The 20,302-nt window shown below is 40.8% G+C and overlaps 2 protein-coding genes across 8 annotated transcripts in view; both read left to right on the top strand.

The window, feature by feature from the left end:
* The window catches only part of NAA50 (N-alpha-acetyltransferase 50, NatE catalytic subunit), a 293,674-nt gene that overhangs the window by 61,591 nt on the left and 211,781 nt on the right, over positions 1-20,302 (top strand). The gene's annotated exons all lie outside the window — the stretch shown is intronic.
* USF3 (upstream transcription factor family member 3) overlaps positions 1-20,302 on the top strand; it is a 34,212-nt gene that overhangs the window by 7,402 nt on the left and 6,508 nt on the right. For 2 of the 5 annotated variants that reach the window (XM_042448361.1, XM_042448363.1), the window contains 2 exons: positions 8,133-8,229; positions 10,488-19,255. In XM_042448361.1, the coding sequence (XP_042304295.1) occupies positions 8,133-8,229; positions 10,488-16,909 (6,519 nt within the window). In that variant the 3' untranslated portion in view covers positions 16,910-19,255. Of the gene's footprint in view, positions 1-5,544; positions 5,616-8,132; positions 8,230-10,487; positions 19,256-20,302 lie in introns of those variants that run through there. The other 3 variants (XM_042448366.1, XM_042448365.1, XM_042448364.1) reach the window with 2 other exon arrangements.

Genomic DNA, 20,302 nt, shown 5'->3' with positions numbered 1-20,302 from the left:
TTTTGTCATCTCATTCTTCCAATGAAGAAGATGATGCAGAGATCCTCCTCTATAAACCCCATGATAGAGAGCATGTAGAGTTCTCTGGGGATGATTTATCTCAGGATGGGAGCAATGAGGAATCTACCCCCTCATCCAACAGATTATTTCCACCTGATGATTTTCAGATTTTGTTTAAAAAGGCAATCAAAACCCCTGAATTAACACCAAACACCACTACCCCTCAGCAGATAGACACTGACCTCCCTCAAGGAAAAGGTGACTCCTTTCCCAAGCCAGCTCAATCTCCCTTAGAGGTTCCATTCACCTCTGATTTCATGAAGGTCATCAGAGAGGAATGGGCAAAGCCAGCAACCACATGCCCCAGTCCTCAGGCCTTCAAAAGATTTTACAATCTCCCTCAACCAACCATGTCTAAACTACAGGTCCCGGTTGTGGATGCTCCTGTCTCAGCCTTGGTCACGTCTGTCAAGGATGGAAACAATGCCCTTAAAAACCCAGAAGACAAAAGGGCAGATACAGCTCTAAAAAGTTCCTTCGAAGCCTCGTCTACAGCTATCAGGGCCTCCTCAGCCATATCAATTTTGTCAAGGGCTGCCTTCTCATGGGCCAAGGATATCTTACAAGAGATCCCTAGAGACAATACCAAGGTCCGCCAGGGGGTCAACAAACTTCTTAAAATCCTGGCCTTTTCTGCCGACGCTTCCCTGGATGTCATTCAGCTGAGCGCCCAAGCTCAAGCTGCCTCCATCCCAGCCAGGAGACAGATCTGATTAAAAAACTGGATCATTAATGCCAGGTCCAAACAAAATCTAACCATGTCCCCATTCGGCGGCCAAAAGCTCTTTGGCGAGTCTCTTGAACCAGTACTCATCGAAACCAAGGATAAAAAGAAGGCCTTGCCATCTTTGCCCAAAAGAGACAACAAATGGTCTTCTCATCAGGGACAAGGCTCCTTTCGCCCATATAAGTCCAATTCCTTTCATTCTAGAAACAACAGATCCAATAGATCACAGGGATCCGACCGCAAGCCCTATGGCCGCCAACAATACCAGTCTCGAGGATTCAGAAAGAACAACAATACCGCCCAACAAAGTCAAGAATACCAGTCATCTGATACGGTGAGCTGGGAAATTATATATGAAATCATAGTTAGAATGAAATTAGGAAACCAATGTGGAACATGGATAAAGGAAATTTACAAAAATCAAACAGTGTGGGTCTGCGTAAATGGTCAAAGAACTCAAAGCTTTAAAATTGAAAGAGGAACACGGCAAGGTTGTCCCCTGTCCCTGTTATTATTTATTCTGATGATTGAAATGTTAATCAAAAATATCAAAGAAGAGAATGAAATTAGAGGACTAAAAATGAAAAAAACACAATTTTAAGATCAGGGCTTATGCAGATGATCTAGCAATAATACTGGATGAACCAAATTTAAGTGCAGAACTCCTGGTAAAAAAGATTGATGAATTCGGCTGTATAACAGGTTGTAAATTAAATAAAGACAAATCATCTTTTTTAACTAAAAACTTATCAAAAACAGAGGAGACAGAACTAAATACTTTAACGGGAATAAATATACAGAAATCAGTGAAATATCTAGGAATAAATATGACTAACAGAAATATAAAGCTTTTTGAAAAAAATTACAAGATTTTGTGGAATGAAATTGAGAAAGATTTGGGGAGATGGAGCAGAGCAAAGTTCTCACTTCTAGGTAGAATTTCAGCAGTTAAAATGCTATTACTTCCAAAATTAATTTTCCAGTTCCAAATTATTCCAATCCCAAGTTCAAGAAAAGCATTTAAAAATTGGAACAAAGAAATAACGTCTTTTTTATGGGAAGGGAAACACCCCCGTGTTTGGCTAAAAATTCTCCAATACTCAGAACAGAGGGGTGGCTTCCAAACTTAGAGTTATATTACAGTGCATGTTGCTTAACTTGGTTGAGGGAATGGATTACCCTTAAAGACAATAGTTTATTAGCTTTGGAAGTTGAAGGCTTGCGTTATGGGTATGCTTTACCTTGCTTATGGAAAAGAGAAATTGAACAAAATCTTTAATAATCACTGTATTAGAAGATCTTTATTAGATGTATGGAAAAAGAATAAAAAAAGAGTAATGAGGAAATTACCAGATTGGGTCTCACCACAAGAGGCTTTTCAAAGGAGGGAAATGATACAGGATGAAAATTGGCTTACATATAAGATTTTATTGAAAAGATATGGAGAAGAGACAAAATTAAAATCTCAAGAAGAGTTAGCAAGAGAAGGTCATGTAATTAATTGGTTCCCTTACAGACAAATTGCGGAAAGATATCAAATGGATAAGAGAAATATAGGGTTTATGGGAAAAGATAAGGAACTTGAAATTTTTAAGATTATCAATTCAAACACAAAAGGTACGATTGGGAAACTTTATAAGTTTTTGCTGCATGAAAAATTGGAGACAAAGGTGGTTAAAGATGTGATGATAAAATGGGAGAAAAACATTGGTCATAACCTCGAATTGGCAAAATGGGAAAAATCATGGCGTAACATCTTCAAATATTCGGCCTCACAAAGAACGAGAGAAAATTATTATAAAATATACCTCCGGTGGTATTTAACACCTGAAAAAATCTCTAAAATATACAAAAACAAATCCCCTCTTTGTTGGAAACGCAAAAAGGAACAAGGTACCTTCTTTCACTGCTGGTGGTCTTGTAAAGAGATAGGGAAATATTGGGATATGATAAAGACTTCATTATCAGAAATGCTAGGTATTACCTTACAGAAACTGCCTGAGATGTATTTATTGAATATGGTTAATGATGTTTTGGAGAAAGAGTGTGGCAAAATTCTCTGTTATGCGATCACTTTAGCAAGAATAACCTTAGCGCAAAAATGGAAAACAGGAGACATCACTGATAGAAAAGACTGGCTAATGAAACTAGATGGATAAATTAACTTTAATATTAAGAGGAGAAACAACAAATGAGGTTGATCAAACATGGTAAAAGGTGACAGAATATTTAGGAAAGATCTGGAATACATAATATGCCACTAAGGCAAATGTTTGTAACTTGATTATAATTTGAACACATACCCAGAATCGTGAGAGGAAAAGTGGATTTAATTAAGTTTCAAAATGTAGGGCTGGGATTAGACAATCTTTATGTGATAATCATACATAGTTTATGAATGCAAAAATGTAAGTGAAGGTACAAGGAGCTAGTAGAAGAAAGTCAGAACTAAGAAGAAATAAAACGATCAGCATTTAAAGGAGAAGGAAGCTGCTTGAAGTAAGAAAGTTTTAGAAGGTTGTTGAAGGTTAGAGTAAGTGACGGAAGGTTGAGGGATGAAAGGTAGTTGGTGATATCATCACAAATGGAGGTGGAAGGTGATGATAAAGGAAGGAGTAAGGAATGAGAATAATAGAACAGGTGGAAGAACAGGATAAGAAATTGAAATGACAAAGAAAGAAGAGAAGTTGGGAAGATATTGGAAATGTATGTCTGATGTAATGTTTGAATATTCTATGTATTATGTTGAATATGTTGTTTGTGATTTGTATATCAGTTAGTGTGTATTTTTAATAATGTTTTAAAATTAAAAAAAGCAATAAAAGACAGCACTCCTCATCCTGATTGCCCCTCATTGGCCAAGAAGGCCATGGTTTTCCGAGATCCTGTCCATGTCTCAGGGCTCACTCAAACTACCAATACATCCAGACCTCCTAACTCAAGACCAAGTCTGTCATCCAGACCCACAATGGCTGAAACTTCACGCGTGGATGTTGAACGCCAAAACCTGTTAAATGACGGTCTCTCTCATAAGATTGCACAAACAATCATAAATTCAAGACGGCCATCTGCCAGAAGAATTTATGAATACTCCTACAGGTCATTCACAAACTGGTGCAAAATCAACAAACTCCTGCCACCCAAGATTACAGTGAGCTCCTTCCTTTCATACCTCCAAGAAGGATTAGACAAAGGTCTCAAACCTAATACGCTCGAAAGACAGTTCTCTGTGATCACTTTGGCGCTGCCTCAAAAGTTAGCCAACAGGCTATCTAACAATTATTATGTCAAGAGATTCTTAAGGGCCACAACGCTCATTAAGCCTCCTACTGTCCATCAATACCCCAATTGGGACCTACACATGGTACTGACTCACTAAGGAACCCTTCGAACCTCTCAAGACCATAGACATTAAACACCTCACATGGAAGGTTCTGTTCTTAATAGCTATTACTTCGGCTAAAAGAGTCTCAGAACTTGGTGAGTTGTCCATTCGTGAAGAGCTATGTGTATTCAGACAAGCTTCAGTGTTACTAAGGTTAGATTCTACCTTCATACCTAGGATAAACTCCATTTTCCACAGAACACAAGGTATTATACTACCGTCATTCTGCCCTCATCTTAAGAAGGACTTAGAAAAACAGTGGCACACCTTGGATGTCCGGAGGGCCATACAAACATATACTGTATTAAACGAACTCGTCACTTCCGTACCACCGACAGTCTATTCGTCTCCTTTCACAAGAATTCCATAGGGAAAAAGGTGTCATCAACGATGCTCTCTATTATTATTATTATTATTATTAGTATCCCACCCCTCTGAGAACAATTGGGGCGGCTGGATCAGAGATTGTATTTCGACCTGCTATTCCCTTTCAGGTTCTCCCAACTCAGGTCCCATTTATGTACCCTCCACACACAGTGCATCTACCTCAGCTGCCCTTTCCACCAACACTTCGCTGGCAGAAATTTGCAGAGCAGCTACCTGGTCCTCCTCCTCCACATTTGTTAGACATTATCGTCTCGACTCCTTTCAGTCTTCCGAAGCTGCATTTGGAAGGAGGCTACTACAGGCCATAGTACCTAAATAGCCTTTCTGTTTGAGATCCCACCCTAGAGGAATGAGCTATGTAATATCCCGCTTCTTCAGGATACCTTCACCCCGTTGCTGGAAAAAGAAACAATGGCTTACCTTGTGAGATGTTTGTTGTCAGGGATGGCGGCGAAGGTATCCTTCCCTCCCTCTATATGGTGTTGGTCTCCTGGTAACCAGTTTGAGGGGATGATTATCCCAAGAGGTTATTCAGTTATACTCAAGGCACCTGCCTTTCTTGTTCAAAGGGTTCGATGTTATAGATATATCGTGTTGTTTTTCTATACAGTGGTGCCTCGGGTTACGAAATTAATTCGTTCCGCCATTCCTTTCGTAACCCGAAAATTTCGTAACCCGAAACACTTTTCCGTTAGCACTGGAAAGCCTATAGCTGCACTTTGCAGCATTTGAATTTCGCGCCGAAATGAATTTCGTAACCCGAAAAATATTTCGTAACCCGAAACAGTTTTTGCCAATCCAACTTTTTCGTATCCCGGAAATTTTGTAACCCGATCATTTCGTATCCCGAGGCACCACTGTACTTGTTATTCTTCTACTGATCATTTTTTCGGCTATATTAGCAACTGAAGCTACCAAGGGGTGTTGGCTCCATGTAGTGGTGGCTTCTTCAAATTAAAATCTAAAGTCCTGCCTGCATCAGAGCGAGTCATAGAATGCCAGCCCGCTTCTTCAGGATACCTTCGCCCCCATCGCTGAAAACAAACATCTCACAAGGTAAGCCAATGTTTCTTTTTCATGATCTACACAATCAAAGGCAGTACATAAAGCACAGGCTAATTTCTTCTGAAATTCTTTGGTGTGCTTCGTTTTATGTTTGCAAAATGATCCCTAGTGCCTCTTCTTTTCTGAACCCACCTTGGACACCTGACCTTTCTTGCTCCATATATGGCAGACGTCCTTGTAGAATTTTGAGCACCACTTTGCTTGCATGAGAGAGTAAAACAGTGATCTGTGTTAGCTGCAACCCCTAATGTCCCCTTCCTTGTGGATTAGAATATGTATTGAGTGTTTCCAACCTGTAGGCCATTGTTTTGTTTTCCATATTTGTTGATAGATTTTAGTGTATTTTTTCTCTGTTGTAGCTTGAGAAAGTCTTCCAATCACTCTGAATGCAGCTTCCACTTCATTTTCTAAAACTGTGGGCTCCTTTTCAAATGTTTTTTCCTTGAATGTATCTGTGTTTCTTTCATATATTTTAGGTTGTTCTTCAGTGTATTGCTGCCATTGCCTTTTTTATTTCTACTTGGTTATGTAATGTGTTTCCTTGCTGGCCATATAGCATCCCCACTTTTAGTTTAACTTTCCCTTTGACAACCTTTTTTGTTGCCATCTTCTGTTTCTCTGCATTGATTATTATAATACAGTGGGCCCTCTCAGTTGCGGATCCCTCGCGTAAGAGGAAATCCACATATGCTTGCATCCCATTGGAAACAGTGGGGTGTGTGCATAGTGTGGTGTGGCAGCACAGGTGCGCATGCCATTGTTTTTCTCCCTGCATGACTTCTGCTTATGCTAGAAGCCGCGTATAGTGTGCCTGCATATGGCGCAGACGCACTGTAGTTCTCTTTGTCATTGAACAATTGCGTTCAGGGTTCTCAACCTGTTTCTGTTTCCTTTTATTTTTGCTTCTGTTTTGTCCTTAACTGCTTAAAGAGTTTCATCTGTCATCCAGTGAGGCTTTTCTTTTTTTGTTAGATCCTTGTCTTTCCTGGCTTATTAAAAAAAGCTTATTGGAGCACTAGTTGAGTGGATAGACGGAATAGTAAATGGCTTGATAGAAAAAGGCAGAGTTCCAGCCTGCCTGAAGGAAACCATTATAAAACCATTACTAAAAAAGCCCTGTCTGAATTCCCCCATTTTGGATACTTATTGGCCAGTCTCTAGCATTCCATTTTTCTGTAAGGTGTTGGAGTGTGTGATGGCTTCTCAGTTCCAGAGGTTTCTGGCTGAGATGGAGTATCTTGATTCATTTCAGTCTGGTTTCAGGCCTGATTATGGGACAGAGACAGCTTTGGTTGCCTTAGTGGATGATCTATGCCAGACAAAGGGAATGTGGCCCTGTTATTCTGCTGGACTTCTCAGCACCTTCAATACCATTGATTATTGGCATCCTTCTGGGTAGTCTTGCTGGGAAGGGACTTGGGGCACAATTTTACAGTTGCTTCACACCTTTCTGGAGGGGCGAACCCAGAAAGTGGTGCTGGAGGACTCTTGCTGAGCCCCCCTGGCTTTCTTTCATTCAGTCTCAAGGGTGCTACAAGATCCTTCTGCATACTGGTGTGTGATCAATTTCCTTCTTTACTCCAGCATAAAATTTTTCCGTTTCTTCCTCTTCTGCCACTGAAGTTGGATCATAAACTTAAATATAGTTATATTGATGGATTTCCCCTTATGTATTATTAATATTCAGTTAAACTTTGTATTATATCCCATGACTGCTTTTGTTGCATTTTTCTTCAATATTAATGCAACCCAATTTCCTCTTAGTTGTTTTTTCCTGAGTAAAACACTGACTGAAAGTATCCCATTCTTATGCACTTTAGCTTGCACACCCCAAGTACTATCATACTCCTGTACTTTCTCTTTACTTATTCTCTGCTGAATTTCCCCTATTCTGTCCTCTGTTCCATTTTCCTCAGGTTGAGCACCCCTTGCCTTTTCTGAGAACACTGAGGCAAAGAAGGATGCTTCAGAAGCGCGACAGGCTATCACACCTTCACGCTTCTGGAGCATTTTACCTGTGTTTTAACCATGGTAAGCCTCCTGTGTGATAATTCCTATTTAGTCTGGTTCTTTAACAAAAGACTCTTTGGCACGGGAGCCCCTACCAGCAGTGGTTCTACTGTCAGCATAGCCTCTTACCTCACAGGAGCATGAAATATCACCACCATGAAAAGGTAATACCATGGTGGGTGATATAATATAGCAGTATATTTTTTCCCTAGGCTACTCTTTTTAAACTCTTCCACCCCATTTCAGTGTTTTATACCAGTTTTGGTTCATGTTAGGCTAGTAATTGCAGTAGCCTGAAAAATTGTGTTTCTTTATTCTCAAGAGGCAATAGACACTCTTATTCCGATTGAAAACACTAGTAATGACTCTTTACATGTTAATGCATCTTATTCTTTAAATATCTCAGATAAAACAAATTTTGCAGGCTTGTGGATAGCTGCCTGTCTGTGATTCAAAGTGTTTCGTTTTGTTTTTCCTTATCTCCATTTTCTCTTACAGAGTAAAAACATGATTCTCGATCAAGCGTACAAATATATAACAGAAATGAAGAGGCAAAATGATGAACTTCTGTTGAATGGAGGAAATAATGAGCAAGGTGAATAGTTCACTTTATTCAAGGGAGAACTGGTGTCCATTATTTCATATTGTGCTCTCTCTCTTATTCAGTTCAATACTGCTGTAGGGGACACTGTGAATCAAGAACAGACATAATTATGTTCTGTGGTTGAATGGCTTGAAATTTACATTCTTGTCTAGGTGGCACTTCCAGCCCACAGCACTGATGAATAGCTATCAATCTGTATCTTAATAGTAATCTTCCTTTTAGGTTGAGGCTGCTAAATAAAATTTGTATCCAGGTTATTTTTGTTTTGTTTTTGAAGACCGCAAGTAAGGAGTTGTAGGATTTGCAAGTGTAAGACATGGATAGCATGTTTTACTAAAACATTTTGACCACTTCTTTCCAAAACACTTCTTAGTTGAATAAATGAGACATAATTAAGAGCCAGCACAATTAATCTACAAACCTATTGTCAAACTGGCAAATTAAATCTTATAATAATGGCAATTAGATTGCTATTTTTAAATTAAATAGCCTTCCAGTTATATTAAGAATTGCTTTCATCATCCAAATTGATTACAGAGAACAGGACTTTTCTAACTATTCCTTTAGATGAATAAAACCGAGCTCTCATCCTCTTGCTTGTACGTTAGAGGTTCCTCTCGTTTTCAAGTGGCTAATTATGAATGATGATAATACAATGTGGATCTAAACAATAATACAATGAAAGGAATATTGGAGATCAGTAATCCTGCCCCTAGGTGTTCTTGGCTGTAACTCCCAGTTGTCCTTAGCCAGTGTAACCAGTGGGGACAATTGATTGGCATTACATTCTGGCAATATCTGTGCCATACTTGCCTACCTATGGTAGCAGAGATATTTCCTTGCTGGTAGAAACCACAAATCTGCAGTTGTTTTTAGATATTAGAACACAGATGAGTGTATGTCTGAAGCTCATGTAGCATGTGAAACAATGTTATATTGAGTAAGGATATTGCATTACCTTTGACGCTTAATTTGTAGCAAATCTCGAGTCATAGGACAGTGATGGCAAACCTATGACACGCATGCCAGACGTGGCACTCAGAGCCCTCTCTGTGGGCACACGTGCTGTCACCCTAGCACAGAGTGTGCCAGAGTTTCTGACTGGAAAGCCAGAGGGATGTGGCACTTTGCAATAAATAAGTGTGGTCTGGGTTGCAGTTTGGGCACTCGGTCTGTGAAAGGTTCACCATCACTGTCATAGGAGAATATCACACAACATTTTTATAACACTGTTACTCTACTTTTACTGCTGCGGCTGCCTCCTGCGGCATTCTGGAGTTTGTAGTTTAGCAAGACTTAAGAGCTTTTTGGCGGAGAATTCTAAATGCTTCTCCCTAAACTGCAAATCCCAGGAGTCCACAGGAGGCAACCATAACGGTAAAAGTTGATTAATGGCACTATAACAGTGCAGTGCAGTATTGTCCATAGACAAAGGTCTTTTCCTACTGTTACCTGTAATTCTATGAACTGGAGATTCTTGGTGTGTGCTTTCCCCTGTATGCAAAGAGTGTGCTTTCCCCTCTTAATTAGTTTTTACTTGTTTGGTTACATATTGCAGCAGACACATTCTTTGAAATGATAGTGCTAAATTGAGCAAGGAGTGAAGCATTAATATGAGAAGGATTCTGTGTTGTTGCATCCAGATTATGTCTCAAGCGGGCAGCAATTTTTTAAAAGAAATTTTGATTTCAAAATTAAATATTAAATTAAATTGAGTTTCTTTAAAAAATTAAAATCAGATTTCAAAATTTTCTTCTAAAAAGCGTAGCTCAAGGAAATGGTTACGAATATTAATGATAGAACTTCTGTTTATGTTCTCTTAATATGGTAACAGCTGTTAATGTAGATCGCCTTATCAATTCTCTGCAGCAAATGGTGTGCTTGAAGTGTGCACTCTCACTTACTCTCTGTCTCAGCCTTCCCCATTCTATGTGCAAAGACAGAGAAGGTCAGTAAACAGAAAAGTTGGGGAGATGAAACAGACCTGAACAAGGAAAAGGAGTCTCTATATGAATGTAGTGAAGTCAAGTTCAGAATGAATTAAAAATTTATCTGAAAACAGTTCAGAATAATTGCTTAGTGTGTACTACTTACCTTCTAATGAAACCAGCATCTCTGTTTATATATTAAGGAATAGATGTTGTTAGTAATTTTGTGCAGTTCTTACTGTTTGTTACTAAAACAATTCAGTTGTAGTTATCTTTCTAAGAGTTGTTGGTCACTGGATTTTTTTTTAACTTGATCTGCAGCTGAAGAAATTAAAAAGCTGAGAAAACAGTTGGATGAACTTCAGAAAGAAAATGGGCGCTACATAGCATTATTGAAAGCCAATGACATTTGCCTGTATGATGATCCTACCATCCACTGGAAAGGGAATCTGAAAAATGCAAAAGTTTCTGTTGTTATCCCGAATGATCAGGGGCAAAAGAAGAAAGGAAACTTGAAAAGTGCAAATGTTTCTGTTGTCATTCCCAGCGATCAATTGCAGAAGAATATCATTGTATATTCCAATCGCAGTCAGCTCGGTGGAAGTAACCAAGGGGCTTCTGTCCAAGGAATAACTTTTAATATCAGTCCTAATTTGCAGAAGCAGACAGCAAATGTTGTTCCTGTCCAGAGAACTTGTAACCTAGTTACTCCTGTGACCATTTCTAGTATTTACTCCACAGAAATCAAGTCAGGGAGTCAAACATCAGTTTCTCCGTTGGCTTCAGTCCCACCAAATCCAGCCAAGAAAATTATAGAGCACGCTACCTCTGAGAATAAACAGAGTGTACCTGTTTGTACTACTGTTGCCAGCCCGATGAATGCCTTGCCCCTTATGAGGATACAGCCTGAAATGCAGTGTTCAACACAAGAAGAAGATATCTCCAAATCTAACAATAGACAAGAGAGTTTTAGGGCAATTAAAGATGCAGGTGTGCCCAGCATAAGCCTTCATTCTAATGTTAATGTGAACATATCTCACTCTCATCTGGCTGATACAGCTTCTAAAGAAGATGCAAGAAGTGGGTCCCTAGAAAGCTGCGTAACTTCAGCAACTGGTACCACTTGTAACCCATTTGCAAAACTCTCCATTCATGGAAATCCTTCCACAGAAAGGGAGATCAGTGGCAGTGGTGCACCAACAGCATCTGCAGCAGAAAATCTGAAGCCTGTAACAGAAATTAATGCATTACCTGCTACTACCTTAGATAAGTGGCCTTTCCCCAATTCCTCCAGCATTGGCTCTCCAGGCTCAAAAAGCATAGGTAACCTGACACGAATAACCTCAGCTGGAAACACCCAGACTACCTGGACTACTTTGCAGCTAACAGGGAATACTGTTCAGCCTGTAAACCATACTCCATCTAACATCATGACAACCCTCTTAAATGAGCCAGTTAATGGGGCTAGTACTACAGCTTCAAATCCTAGCAGGGTTTTGACATCTACTACTGGGTTTAATAATCTTCAGCCTGCAGAAGAACAGACAGCTGAGCAAATTATGGTTCCTTCACTTTCCTACCCATCTTTACCTGTGCAGCCATTAGTCACTAAGGCACAGGTTATAGCACCATCTGCAGGTAGTCTTCTTTCCCTGAATTCAGCTATGCAGGTGATTCAGATGACCCAGCCAGTAGGCCAACCTGTTGCTGCATCACCTGCTAATCAAAATGTTGTTATTCTCCAGCCACCTAATGCCAGTCCCTGTCCTCCAGTGTTGAGAGCTGACCTCCCTAACCAGAGTGTTAGCCAACAAATTGTAATTATACAGACTGCTAACCCAAATGCTCTCTCACTTTTTTCTGCCCCACCTCCTGTCAGATTGCCTGTGAATGGAGCCTCTCCCTTAACAAATGCTAGCAATTCTATGCAAAATGCCTCTGGCCCTCAAATGTTTGGTGGGAAACATCTTGTTCATATTTTACCAAGGCCGCCTTCTTCTTCTTCTCCATCTTCTGGCTTAACACAAACAGTTTCAGTTGCAATGTCTAACCAACAGGTTCCGCAGACTGTTTCTTTAAATGGGCAACTCTTTGCATTGAAGCCTGTGAAGTCCTGCTGTGGAGGTTCAGATCAAATCCCTATGCAAATTATTCAGCCTACCACCAGTGAAGATCCAAATACCAACGTTGCCCTCAATACATTTGGTGCTTTAGCTAACCTCAATCAAAGCATATCACAAATGGCTGGACAAAGCTGCCTGCAAATGTCAGTCTGTCAGCCTGTCAATCCACATGCTGTTAGCAGCCAGACCTCACCAAATAAATGTGTTCTGCTGGCAGCTACAACTGCATCACCCTCAACTACTGAGAGCTCTATATTAACCACTGTTTCACATTCAGAAAATACTTCCCCCACAAAGTCATCTCTTGGTTTAAGTGCAAAATGGTCTAGGAAAAACCCAGGTACTAAAAAATGCTTAATGTCTTCATGTCAAATGAAGTCTTGCAAAGATTCTAATACATTTGATAATGGGAATGTGGAAGCTTCATGTCAAAATTCAGGAAGTGACAGTTTGCTTAAAAACATGCCTGCTAATGTGTTACATAGCTTTGCCATGCAACAAACAGATAGCAGGGCCTCACCTGATGATATAAAAGTTTCTGATTCTCAATCCAAAGAGAGACTGAGAGCTGAACAAGATTTAGAATCTACTCTGTCATCTGAGCGGAATACAACTGTAGTGCCTCAGTCGTTGCCCCCTGTATCATCCTCATCAGGACAGTTTGAAATAGTTGCTCCAGTTTCCACAGAGTGTGGTTCTCCACCACTTCAAATGTGCAAAGTTCAAACCCATTCTACAACAAATTCAGAATTATCAAAATCGTCAAAATGTATTCCTGTCAGCCCTTTAACACCCTCTTCTTCTGGGTCACATTTGACAATTTCTCAAGCTTCAGGGACATCTGTGACAAATGCAGGGACAAGTGTGGAGAATGTTCCCACAACAGAGGTCTCAGACATCTGCAGAGTAGAGCAAAGTTGTTCTGCTGTAATGCAGGCCACAGACTTGTTAGAAGAACAAGGCCTAACCAAAATGTTATCTGATTTTAGTAAAGTGGGAGAAGTTGTACAAAAAAACTTTTCAGTTGAAGTGGAGCATCCTGGTTTTTGCACCCAAGGGACTAAATCAATTATAGACTCAAGTGATGAGTTGACAGGGAAGGAGGAGGGCCTCTTGCTGATGAATACTGAGGAAGAGAATCTTGCACAGTCTCATTCTTGCACCTCTGAACAGGAGGCTGTCACGGGTAATGGGCAAGCGGACTCTCCCATGTCAACTAGCTCAGGCAGCAGTTGTGGCTTCTCAGTTGCATCCATGTTGCCAGAAACCTGTAGGGAGAGTGTGTCCAACAGCACTTTGGTGAATACATGTAACAGCTGCACATTTTCAGAGCAAACAGATATTGTTGCAATGGCAGCAAGAGCAATTTTTGACCAAGAGACACTTGTAAAAGAAACAGGAACTCCTGCTCCCAAAGCTGATGTTGTGGGAAGAGAGCAGTCGTTGAAATCTCACACAACTAAAAACACAGACCAAATAGAAACACCACCAAGCAATTTTAGTACTCAGAATTCGGTGCACATAAACATTGATAGATCAGCAGAAAAACAAAGCTGTTCTGTGGGTGTAGAAATGTCCAGCACAGATTTGCAAATCTCGACCCCCCAGTCTTCAAGCACATCCACTTTGAGTGTCAACAATCTCATACACCAAAGCTGCATCATTCATCCTGCTGTGAGCTGCTCAGGTTTACCCTCACCTTCAAGCCAAGCCACTGTTCCTCTGACTCAGTCCATACCTACTAATTCATATATGAGTCAATCTCCAGGCCATTCTCCAGTGCTGATGACAGACTATGCTTCGGAACAGCTGACTGCTCTACGAACCAACACCATGCAGGTACCTCTGATGCGTGAGCTACACTTGAAACAGCAGGGCCAGGGAAACCGCAAAGACTCAGCAAAGCGTGCAGTTCAAGATGATCACCTGCTTTCCACATCAAAGAGACAGAAACAGTGCCAGACAGCACCTCTGCAACTAGAAGGTTTGCTCAACCAAACATCTGATGATATTGCAGATCAAAATCAAATCCTTGTCAATCAGATTCCCCCCAACTCTTCCAATCTTGCAGTGTCAGTAAGTAGTCAAGGGCATAGTGATGGCCATAGGTTATTTCCAAGCAGTAATTTTGTGTCACCTGCTCTGAGGCAACCAGAGGTTCAGTGTAATTCTCAACCTTCTGTCTCAGATCAGGCAGGGCAGCACCTGCAGCCTATTCAGCATGTTCCCACTCAAGGCATGACTCATCTTCATAGTAACCACCCCTACATAAAGCACCAACAACAGCAGCAGCAGCAACAACAACAGACTGGACAGTTAAGAGAGAGGCATCAGTTGTATCAACTCCAGCATCACATTTCTCATGCAGAAACCTCTATCCACACTCAAGCCCACATTGTCCACCAGCAAAGAGTAATGCATCAAGAAGTGCAAATGCAAAAGAAAAGAAATCTTATCCAAGCAGCCCAGCCCACCACACTTACTTTACAACAAAAGCATCATGGAAATGACCAACCACGGTCAAAGAGTAGCCAACCTCACTCCCATCACCCACAAATTCAGCAGATGCAGCAGCACTATGCATCTTCCCAGCCTGAAAAGAGCTGTGAGAACCCTACCACAAGCAGAACTCACCATAGTCATCCTCAGAGCCATCTGAATCAAGACATTCTTCATCAGCAGCCACCAGATGTGGGCAACAGGCAGTCAAGCTCTGGAGTTTCTTCAGAACATGTGTCAGGACACAGTCAAATGCAGAGACTTATGACTTCCAGGGCTTTGGAGCAGCAGATGGTGTCCCAACCCAGTATTGTCACCAGACCATCAGATATGACTTGTATTCCCCACAGGCAAGAAAGGAATAGAGTTAGTAGCTACTCAGCAGAGGCGCTTATTGGGAAGTCCTCTTCTAATTCAGAGCATAGGCTAGGGATAGCCATTCAAAGTTCAAGGCCTTCGGAGCATCTTGAGATGAGAAATTTCATTGATGTGTCTAGGAATAAAGGATTGGTAATGCAGAATATGCAGGGCCGCATGTCTGTAGACCATACAGTTGGGTCAGATGTTCAAAGGCTTTCTGAGTGCCAAACATTCAAGGCAAATGGCACAAACCAACAGCCCACAAGCAGTTTTGATGTGCAGTCATCAAGAAACAGTGAAACAGGTAATTCCATGCCTTCTCTCAGAGGTATGCAGACACAGGCTTTTCGAATTGCCCACAATGCTGGTCTACCTATTGACAGACAGAAGAGGTTGCCCTACCAGCCAGTTCAGAGCATTTCATCAGGAAATGCTCTTCCTCCTGTCAGGGATAATGAAAACACATGCCACCAAGGCTTCATGCAGAGTTTACTTGTCTCTCATCTTGGAGATCAAGCCAATGGGAACCAAAGACCCATTTCAGAGCATCAGAGAAATTCACAGTGTACTACTTCTTCGAATGTTGAATATAATTGTCCCCCTGCAAGAGATGGTATTCCCATTCGGAGAGAAGGTGATGGCCAGAATAGGGAAAGCTATGACATGTCTCTTGTTACTATTAATAGTCGGAACAATTCATTAAATATTCCTTTTTCAAGTTCTGGAGATATTCAGGGTCGCAACTCAAGCCCCAATATTTCTGTTCAGAAATCCAATTCCATGCGAATGACAGAGAGTCATGGGACAAAGGGTCACATGAACACTCCAGTTTCTGGCAATGTTCATGGGGTTGTCCGGCCTCCTCTCCACCATCCACCTGTCTCTCGTGGGAATGCTGACCAAGTCCCGCCATCCATTCGTCAACCAGGTTCTTCAGCTACTCAGCGGTCAAGGCATCCTCTGCAGGACAATGTGAGTTCTAAAATACGCCAGCCCGAAAGGAATCGTTCTGGCAATCAAAGGCATGGCAGTGTGTTTGATCCTAGTCTTCCTCACCTTCCTTTGGCTGCCAGTGGCAGTATGATCCTTGGACGGCAACAACCTGCCCTAGAAAAGAGAAGCAGCATTATGCGATTCATGTCTGAGGGAGCACAAGTGTCTAATGAAAGTGCAGCTCCTGATCAGCAGGCTCTCTCTCAAAACTTTGGGTTCTCTTTTATTCCTGAGAGTGGAATGAATCCCCCAATAAATGCCAATACATCATTCATTCCACCTGTAACTCAATCCAGCGCTACTCGAACTCCAGCCCTGATTCCAGTAGATCCTCAGAATACATTGCCATCCTTTTATCCCCCATATTCTCCTGCCCACCCCACCCTGTCCAATGACATTTCACTACCTTACTTTTCTAATCAAATGTTTCCTAATCCAAGCACAGAGAAGCCTAATAGTGGGGCCTTAAATAATCGGTTTGGGTCTATCTTGTCTCCTCCCAGACCAGTTGGTTTTGCCCAACCAAGTTTTCCCCTTTTGGCAGACATGCCTCCAATGCACATGGCTAATTCCTCACATTTATCCAATTTTAATTTGACGTCTTTATTTCCGGAAATAGCTACAGCTCTTCCTTCAGACGGTTCAGCAATCTCACCTTTGCTGTCAATAACAAATACTTCTGCTTCTGACACTTCCAAGCAATCGTCGAACCGGCCTGCTCATAACATAAGCCATATTCTTGGTCATGATTGCAGTTCAGCTGTATGAAATGCAGAGTTCAAATGACAGTGTGTCTGTACATAATGCATTTTGTGTATATATTTGGCGTTGTTATCCCAGAAGCATTACTGTTGGTGAGAAATACTTATTCCTGGGCAGGTGCTTCTCAGTTCATACATCTCCCTGTTGTTACCTATGAGTGCCTATCTCAGCATTCACTAGTAAGAATAACACTCTGATCTCTCATAACAGCATACACATCAGATAGTTTTAGACTATCGCCCCCGTGCCAAGATCAGGTCTGTGCAAAATAGGACCTGGGAAGCAATGTCTTTGAGAAGTGGCATTTTTTTTTAATCTTTAGGATATACCATTTGCTTACAATGTGTATCATTAAGGACCACAACCATACCTCTTGGGAACAAAACTTTTGAGATCATTTGATGGCTTCTTGTGATTAAAGTTTGTTGCCTATCTTGGTGTACATGTGTAAAGTTTAATGCCATGCTTAATGTTGGAGGAGCCGAGTGAAAAGCATGAAATGGAGAAGGCTGCTTTTCTTCTGAAACAAAGTTTTTAAATAGAGTACACATTAGTGGTTTTTCCATTCCTTTAGGCATGGCTGTCACTGGTTTATAAGCTGTGATCTTTCTCAGGTATCCACTTTTGTTTCTTGCTTAGCACTTTCTTAAGCAGGGTGTGAGGATCTTCCTTTTTAAAAAACAATATTGACTTTCTTTACTTCCCCCCCAGATTATCTGTTGTAACACAAGAAGTACTAATATAAAAATAGTATGCTAGGAATGTTGGGTGGTACTGTCAGCAAATATAAAAGGAATATTAAATACTAATTTAAATTGATTACTTTGCACTTAGATAGCACCTTCTTAGTAACTCAGAGACTCTTTATGGTGAGAGAGGATGGCATCCATGATGGTTCAAGCACTTGACAAACTGAAATTATCTTGGTTGGATGAGTTGTGAGGGAAGATTAAAAATGTCACTTAGAAACTGATTGGTTAAAAAAACAAACTAAACACTAATTGATTACTTAATATACAAGTAATATGTGAGTATTTCTCTTATGGTTAGTATAAACATTGTCATGCAGACCTTGTTTAAATCAAACAGCAATATTGTCTACTTCCATTTCCATCTCTGTAGCTTGAATATGATGGTGGCAGGCCTTGGTCTGAGCAGTTTCCTTGGTTGATAGAAAGCTTCTTTTACTTTAGTTTCTCCAGTGGATAGTCAGGACTTTTACCTGTGATCAGACAGTCTTAGTGTCTTGTAGATGTAATTTTCTTCACTGTGAGGTAGAATACAGACAGAGAAACTTGAACGGGTATATTGTATCGCTAGTGCTTACTAAATGTATGATATTTCAGCATGAATCTGCCTTGGAACAGTGGTTCATTGATAAGCTCTTTGACAGCATCACACATGGTAAGCACACAAGTTGTAGAACTTACTTTTTAATAAGAACTGGATTTTAAAGAAGAAGTCTGAAGTGGTTAGCCTAGCCAGGATTAGGAATAGCCATCAACTCAGCTTTCTAAGAGCTGTGTGCCTCAAATTGTTTGTAAGTTAACTTTCCAATATTTGTTGTGGCATGTATGGTAACAGAACAGTTTCTGTGACCCTGCAAGCTAAATGCCTGAAGCATTTCAAAACTGATCTGTCAAACGCATTCCTTCTTTTTGTCCTACAGTGCAAGTGCCCAGAACTACTTCAAAACTCAGTGTGTTGGCAGTCCTTTGGCATGTATTCTTCATGGAATCAGTGTGTGGAGATAAGTCATCACTGGGTGTCCAGACTCCAGTTAGAACTGCTGAGCCCAATCTTGATCAGGGTTTGTTCTTAGCATAGGGGGATGTGTTGTGGTCATTCAGGGCTGTTCAGCCTGGACCCCTTTTGAGTTTCTTTGCAAGAGCATGTGTTACAAATAACACTCTGATTTCTCTGACATGGTATATGATATAAAAGTTGTAGCAGAGAAATTGATTTCATGTTTACTCTGTTCAAAAGTACAGAGTAATTATTTTGAAAGGGCACCCTAATTGTTGCTGCAGGAGGCATTTATGTGCAGCCATCAGCTAACCATGGCCTCCTAACACAATAGATACAAAAGCAAGTGACCAAACTTTTTGTTTTCTGTCAGCTGCTTATTTTGCTTTGGAGATGAGAAAACAGTTGACAGAGATGGATTATGTCAATGAGAAAACAGTTGACAGAGATGGATTATGCTTTGTATTTTCCCCCCCAGTAATGTGAGCTCCTTAAAGAATTAGCACCTGATTATTTCTTGAAAAAGAAATCATGGCAGTTCTTACCATTGATAAGAAATTTAGGCCTGTTACAGACTGCCAAAATAAAGCTGCTTCGGGTCTCTTTAGAGGTATGCTGTTTAAATGATGCATGGGTCCTAAGAGTCCGGAAGCTGCACCAAAGCTGCCCTCCAGTGCTTAGGAATGGAGTGTGGTTTTGGCACGACCTCCGGACTCTTAGGACCCATGCGTCATTTAAATAGCATACCTCCAAAGAGACCCGAAGCAGCTTTATTTTGGCAGTCTGTAGTTCACATCTACTGTGTAGTATTCAGGTAATTTTATAAAATCAAGTCAATTTAGTTTTAAAGAGATGACTGACATGTCTTATACTCCATAAACTTTTTTGACTAGGACACAGAAATGTTTCCTACATGTTCAACAGTTGTCTTTGACAGTTGTCCCCCTATAATATAGAGATGTGCTGTTGTTTTTCTCGAGTGATTTTTGTGGTTTAGAAACCGGAAGCATGATCTGAATTACCCTTAAAAAAGTTAAACCTTCCATGAGTTTCAGTGATATCCCCAAATGTTTTCCCCGCTATATAATAGCATATTATACCGTTGCTTTAGAGGAAACGTAGGTGTTTCTAGAATTTGGCTCAGTGCAGAAGTGTGGGAAATGTGCTTTCTAGGCAATTGAGGTAGAGTTCTCCCAGTGAAAATTGAGGGTGACCGTTGGATCTGTTGCACATTTTCACTCTGGCAGGTTGGACCCAGAGAATCTTTTGCAGGTGTGGATAGAACTGACCGTTCCCTCCCTCCTGGTTACCCACAAAGAAGCCTCTGAAGAGGGTGGGCTTTGAAACAGTAGTATGAGCACTGGAAGCTGGACAACTTCCACACAGACTTATTTTTTGGCAGTCTCCCCCCTCCCTAAACTCCCCATACCACAGCCCCACCCCATTAAGCAGGATCTTCCAAACCTTGTAAAGGGAAGAAGCTTTTCAGTGAGCCTTTAGCAAGAGGGGCAAGGTTGCTCTTTTGGACATCGCTAATGTTTGTATTAATTTCAATATCAGTGTGAAAAAAAATTCTTTTAAAAAAAGTCAGAATTGCTATACACCGAGATCTCTTTCTGTTACATTGGCCCCATACAGACAAGCCAAAATAAA

The sequence above is a fragment of the Sceloporus undulatus genome, chromosome 2 (assembly GCF_019175285.1).
Source record: "Sceloporus undulatus isolate JIND9_A2432 ecotype Alabama chromosome 2, SceUnd_v1.1, whole genome shotgun sequence".
Classification (NCBI taxonomy): domain Eukaryota; kingdom Metazoa; phylum Chordata; class Lepidosauria; order Squamata; family Phrynosomatidae; genus Sceloporus; species Sceloporus undulatus.
Note: the sequence above shows the minus strand (reverse complement) of the source record. Positions and strands in the feature narration are given on the sequence as shown.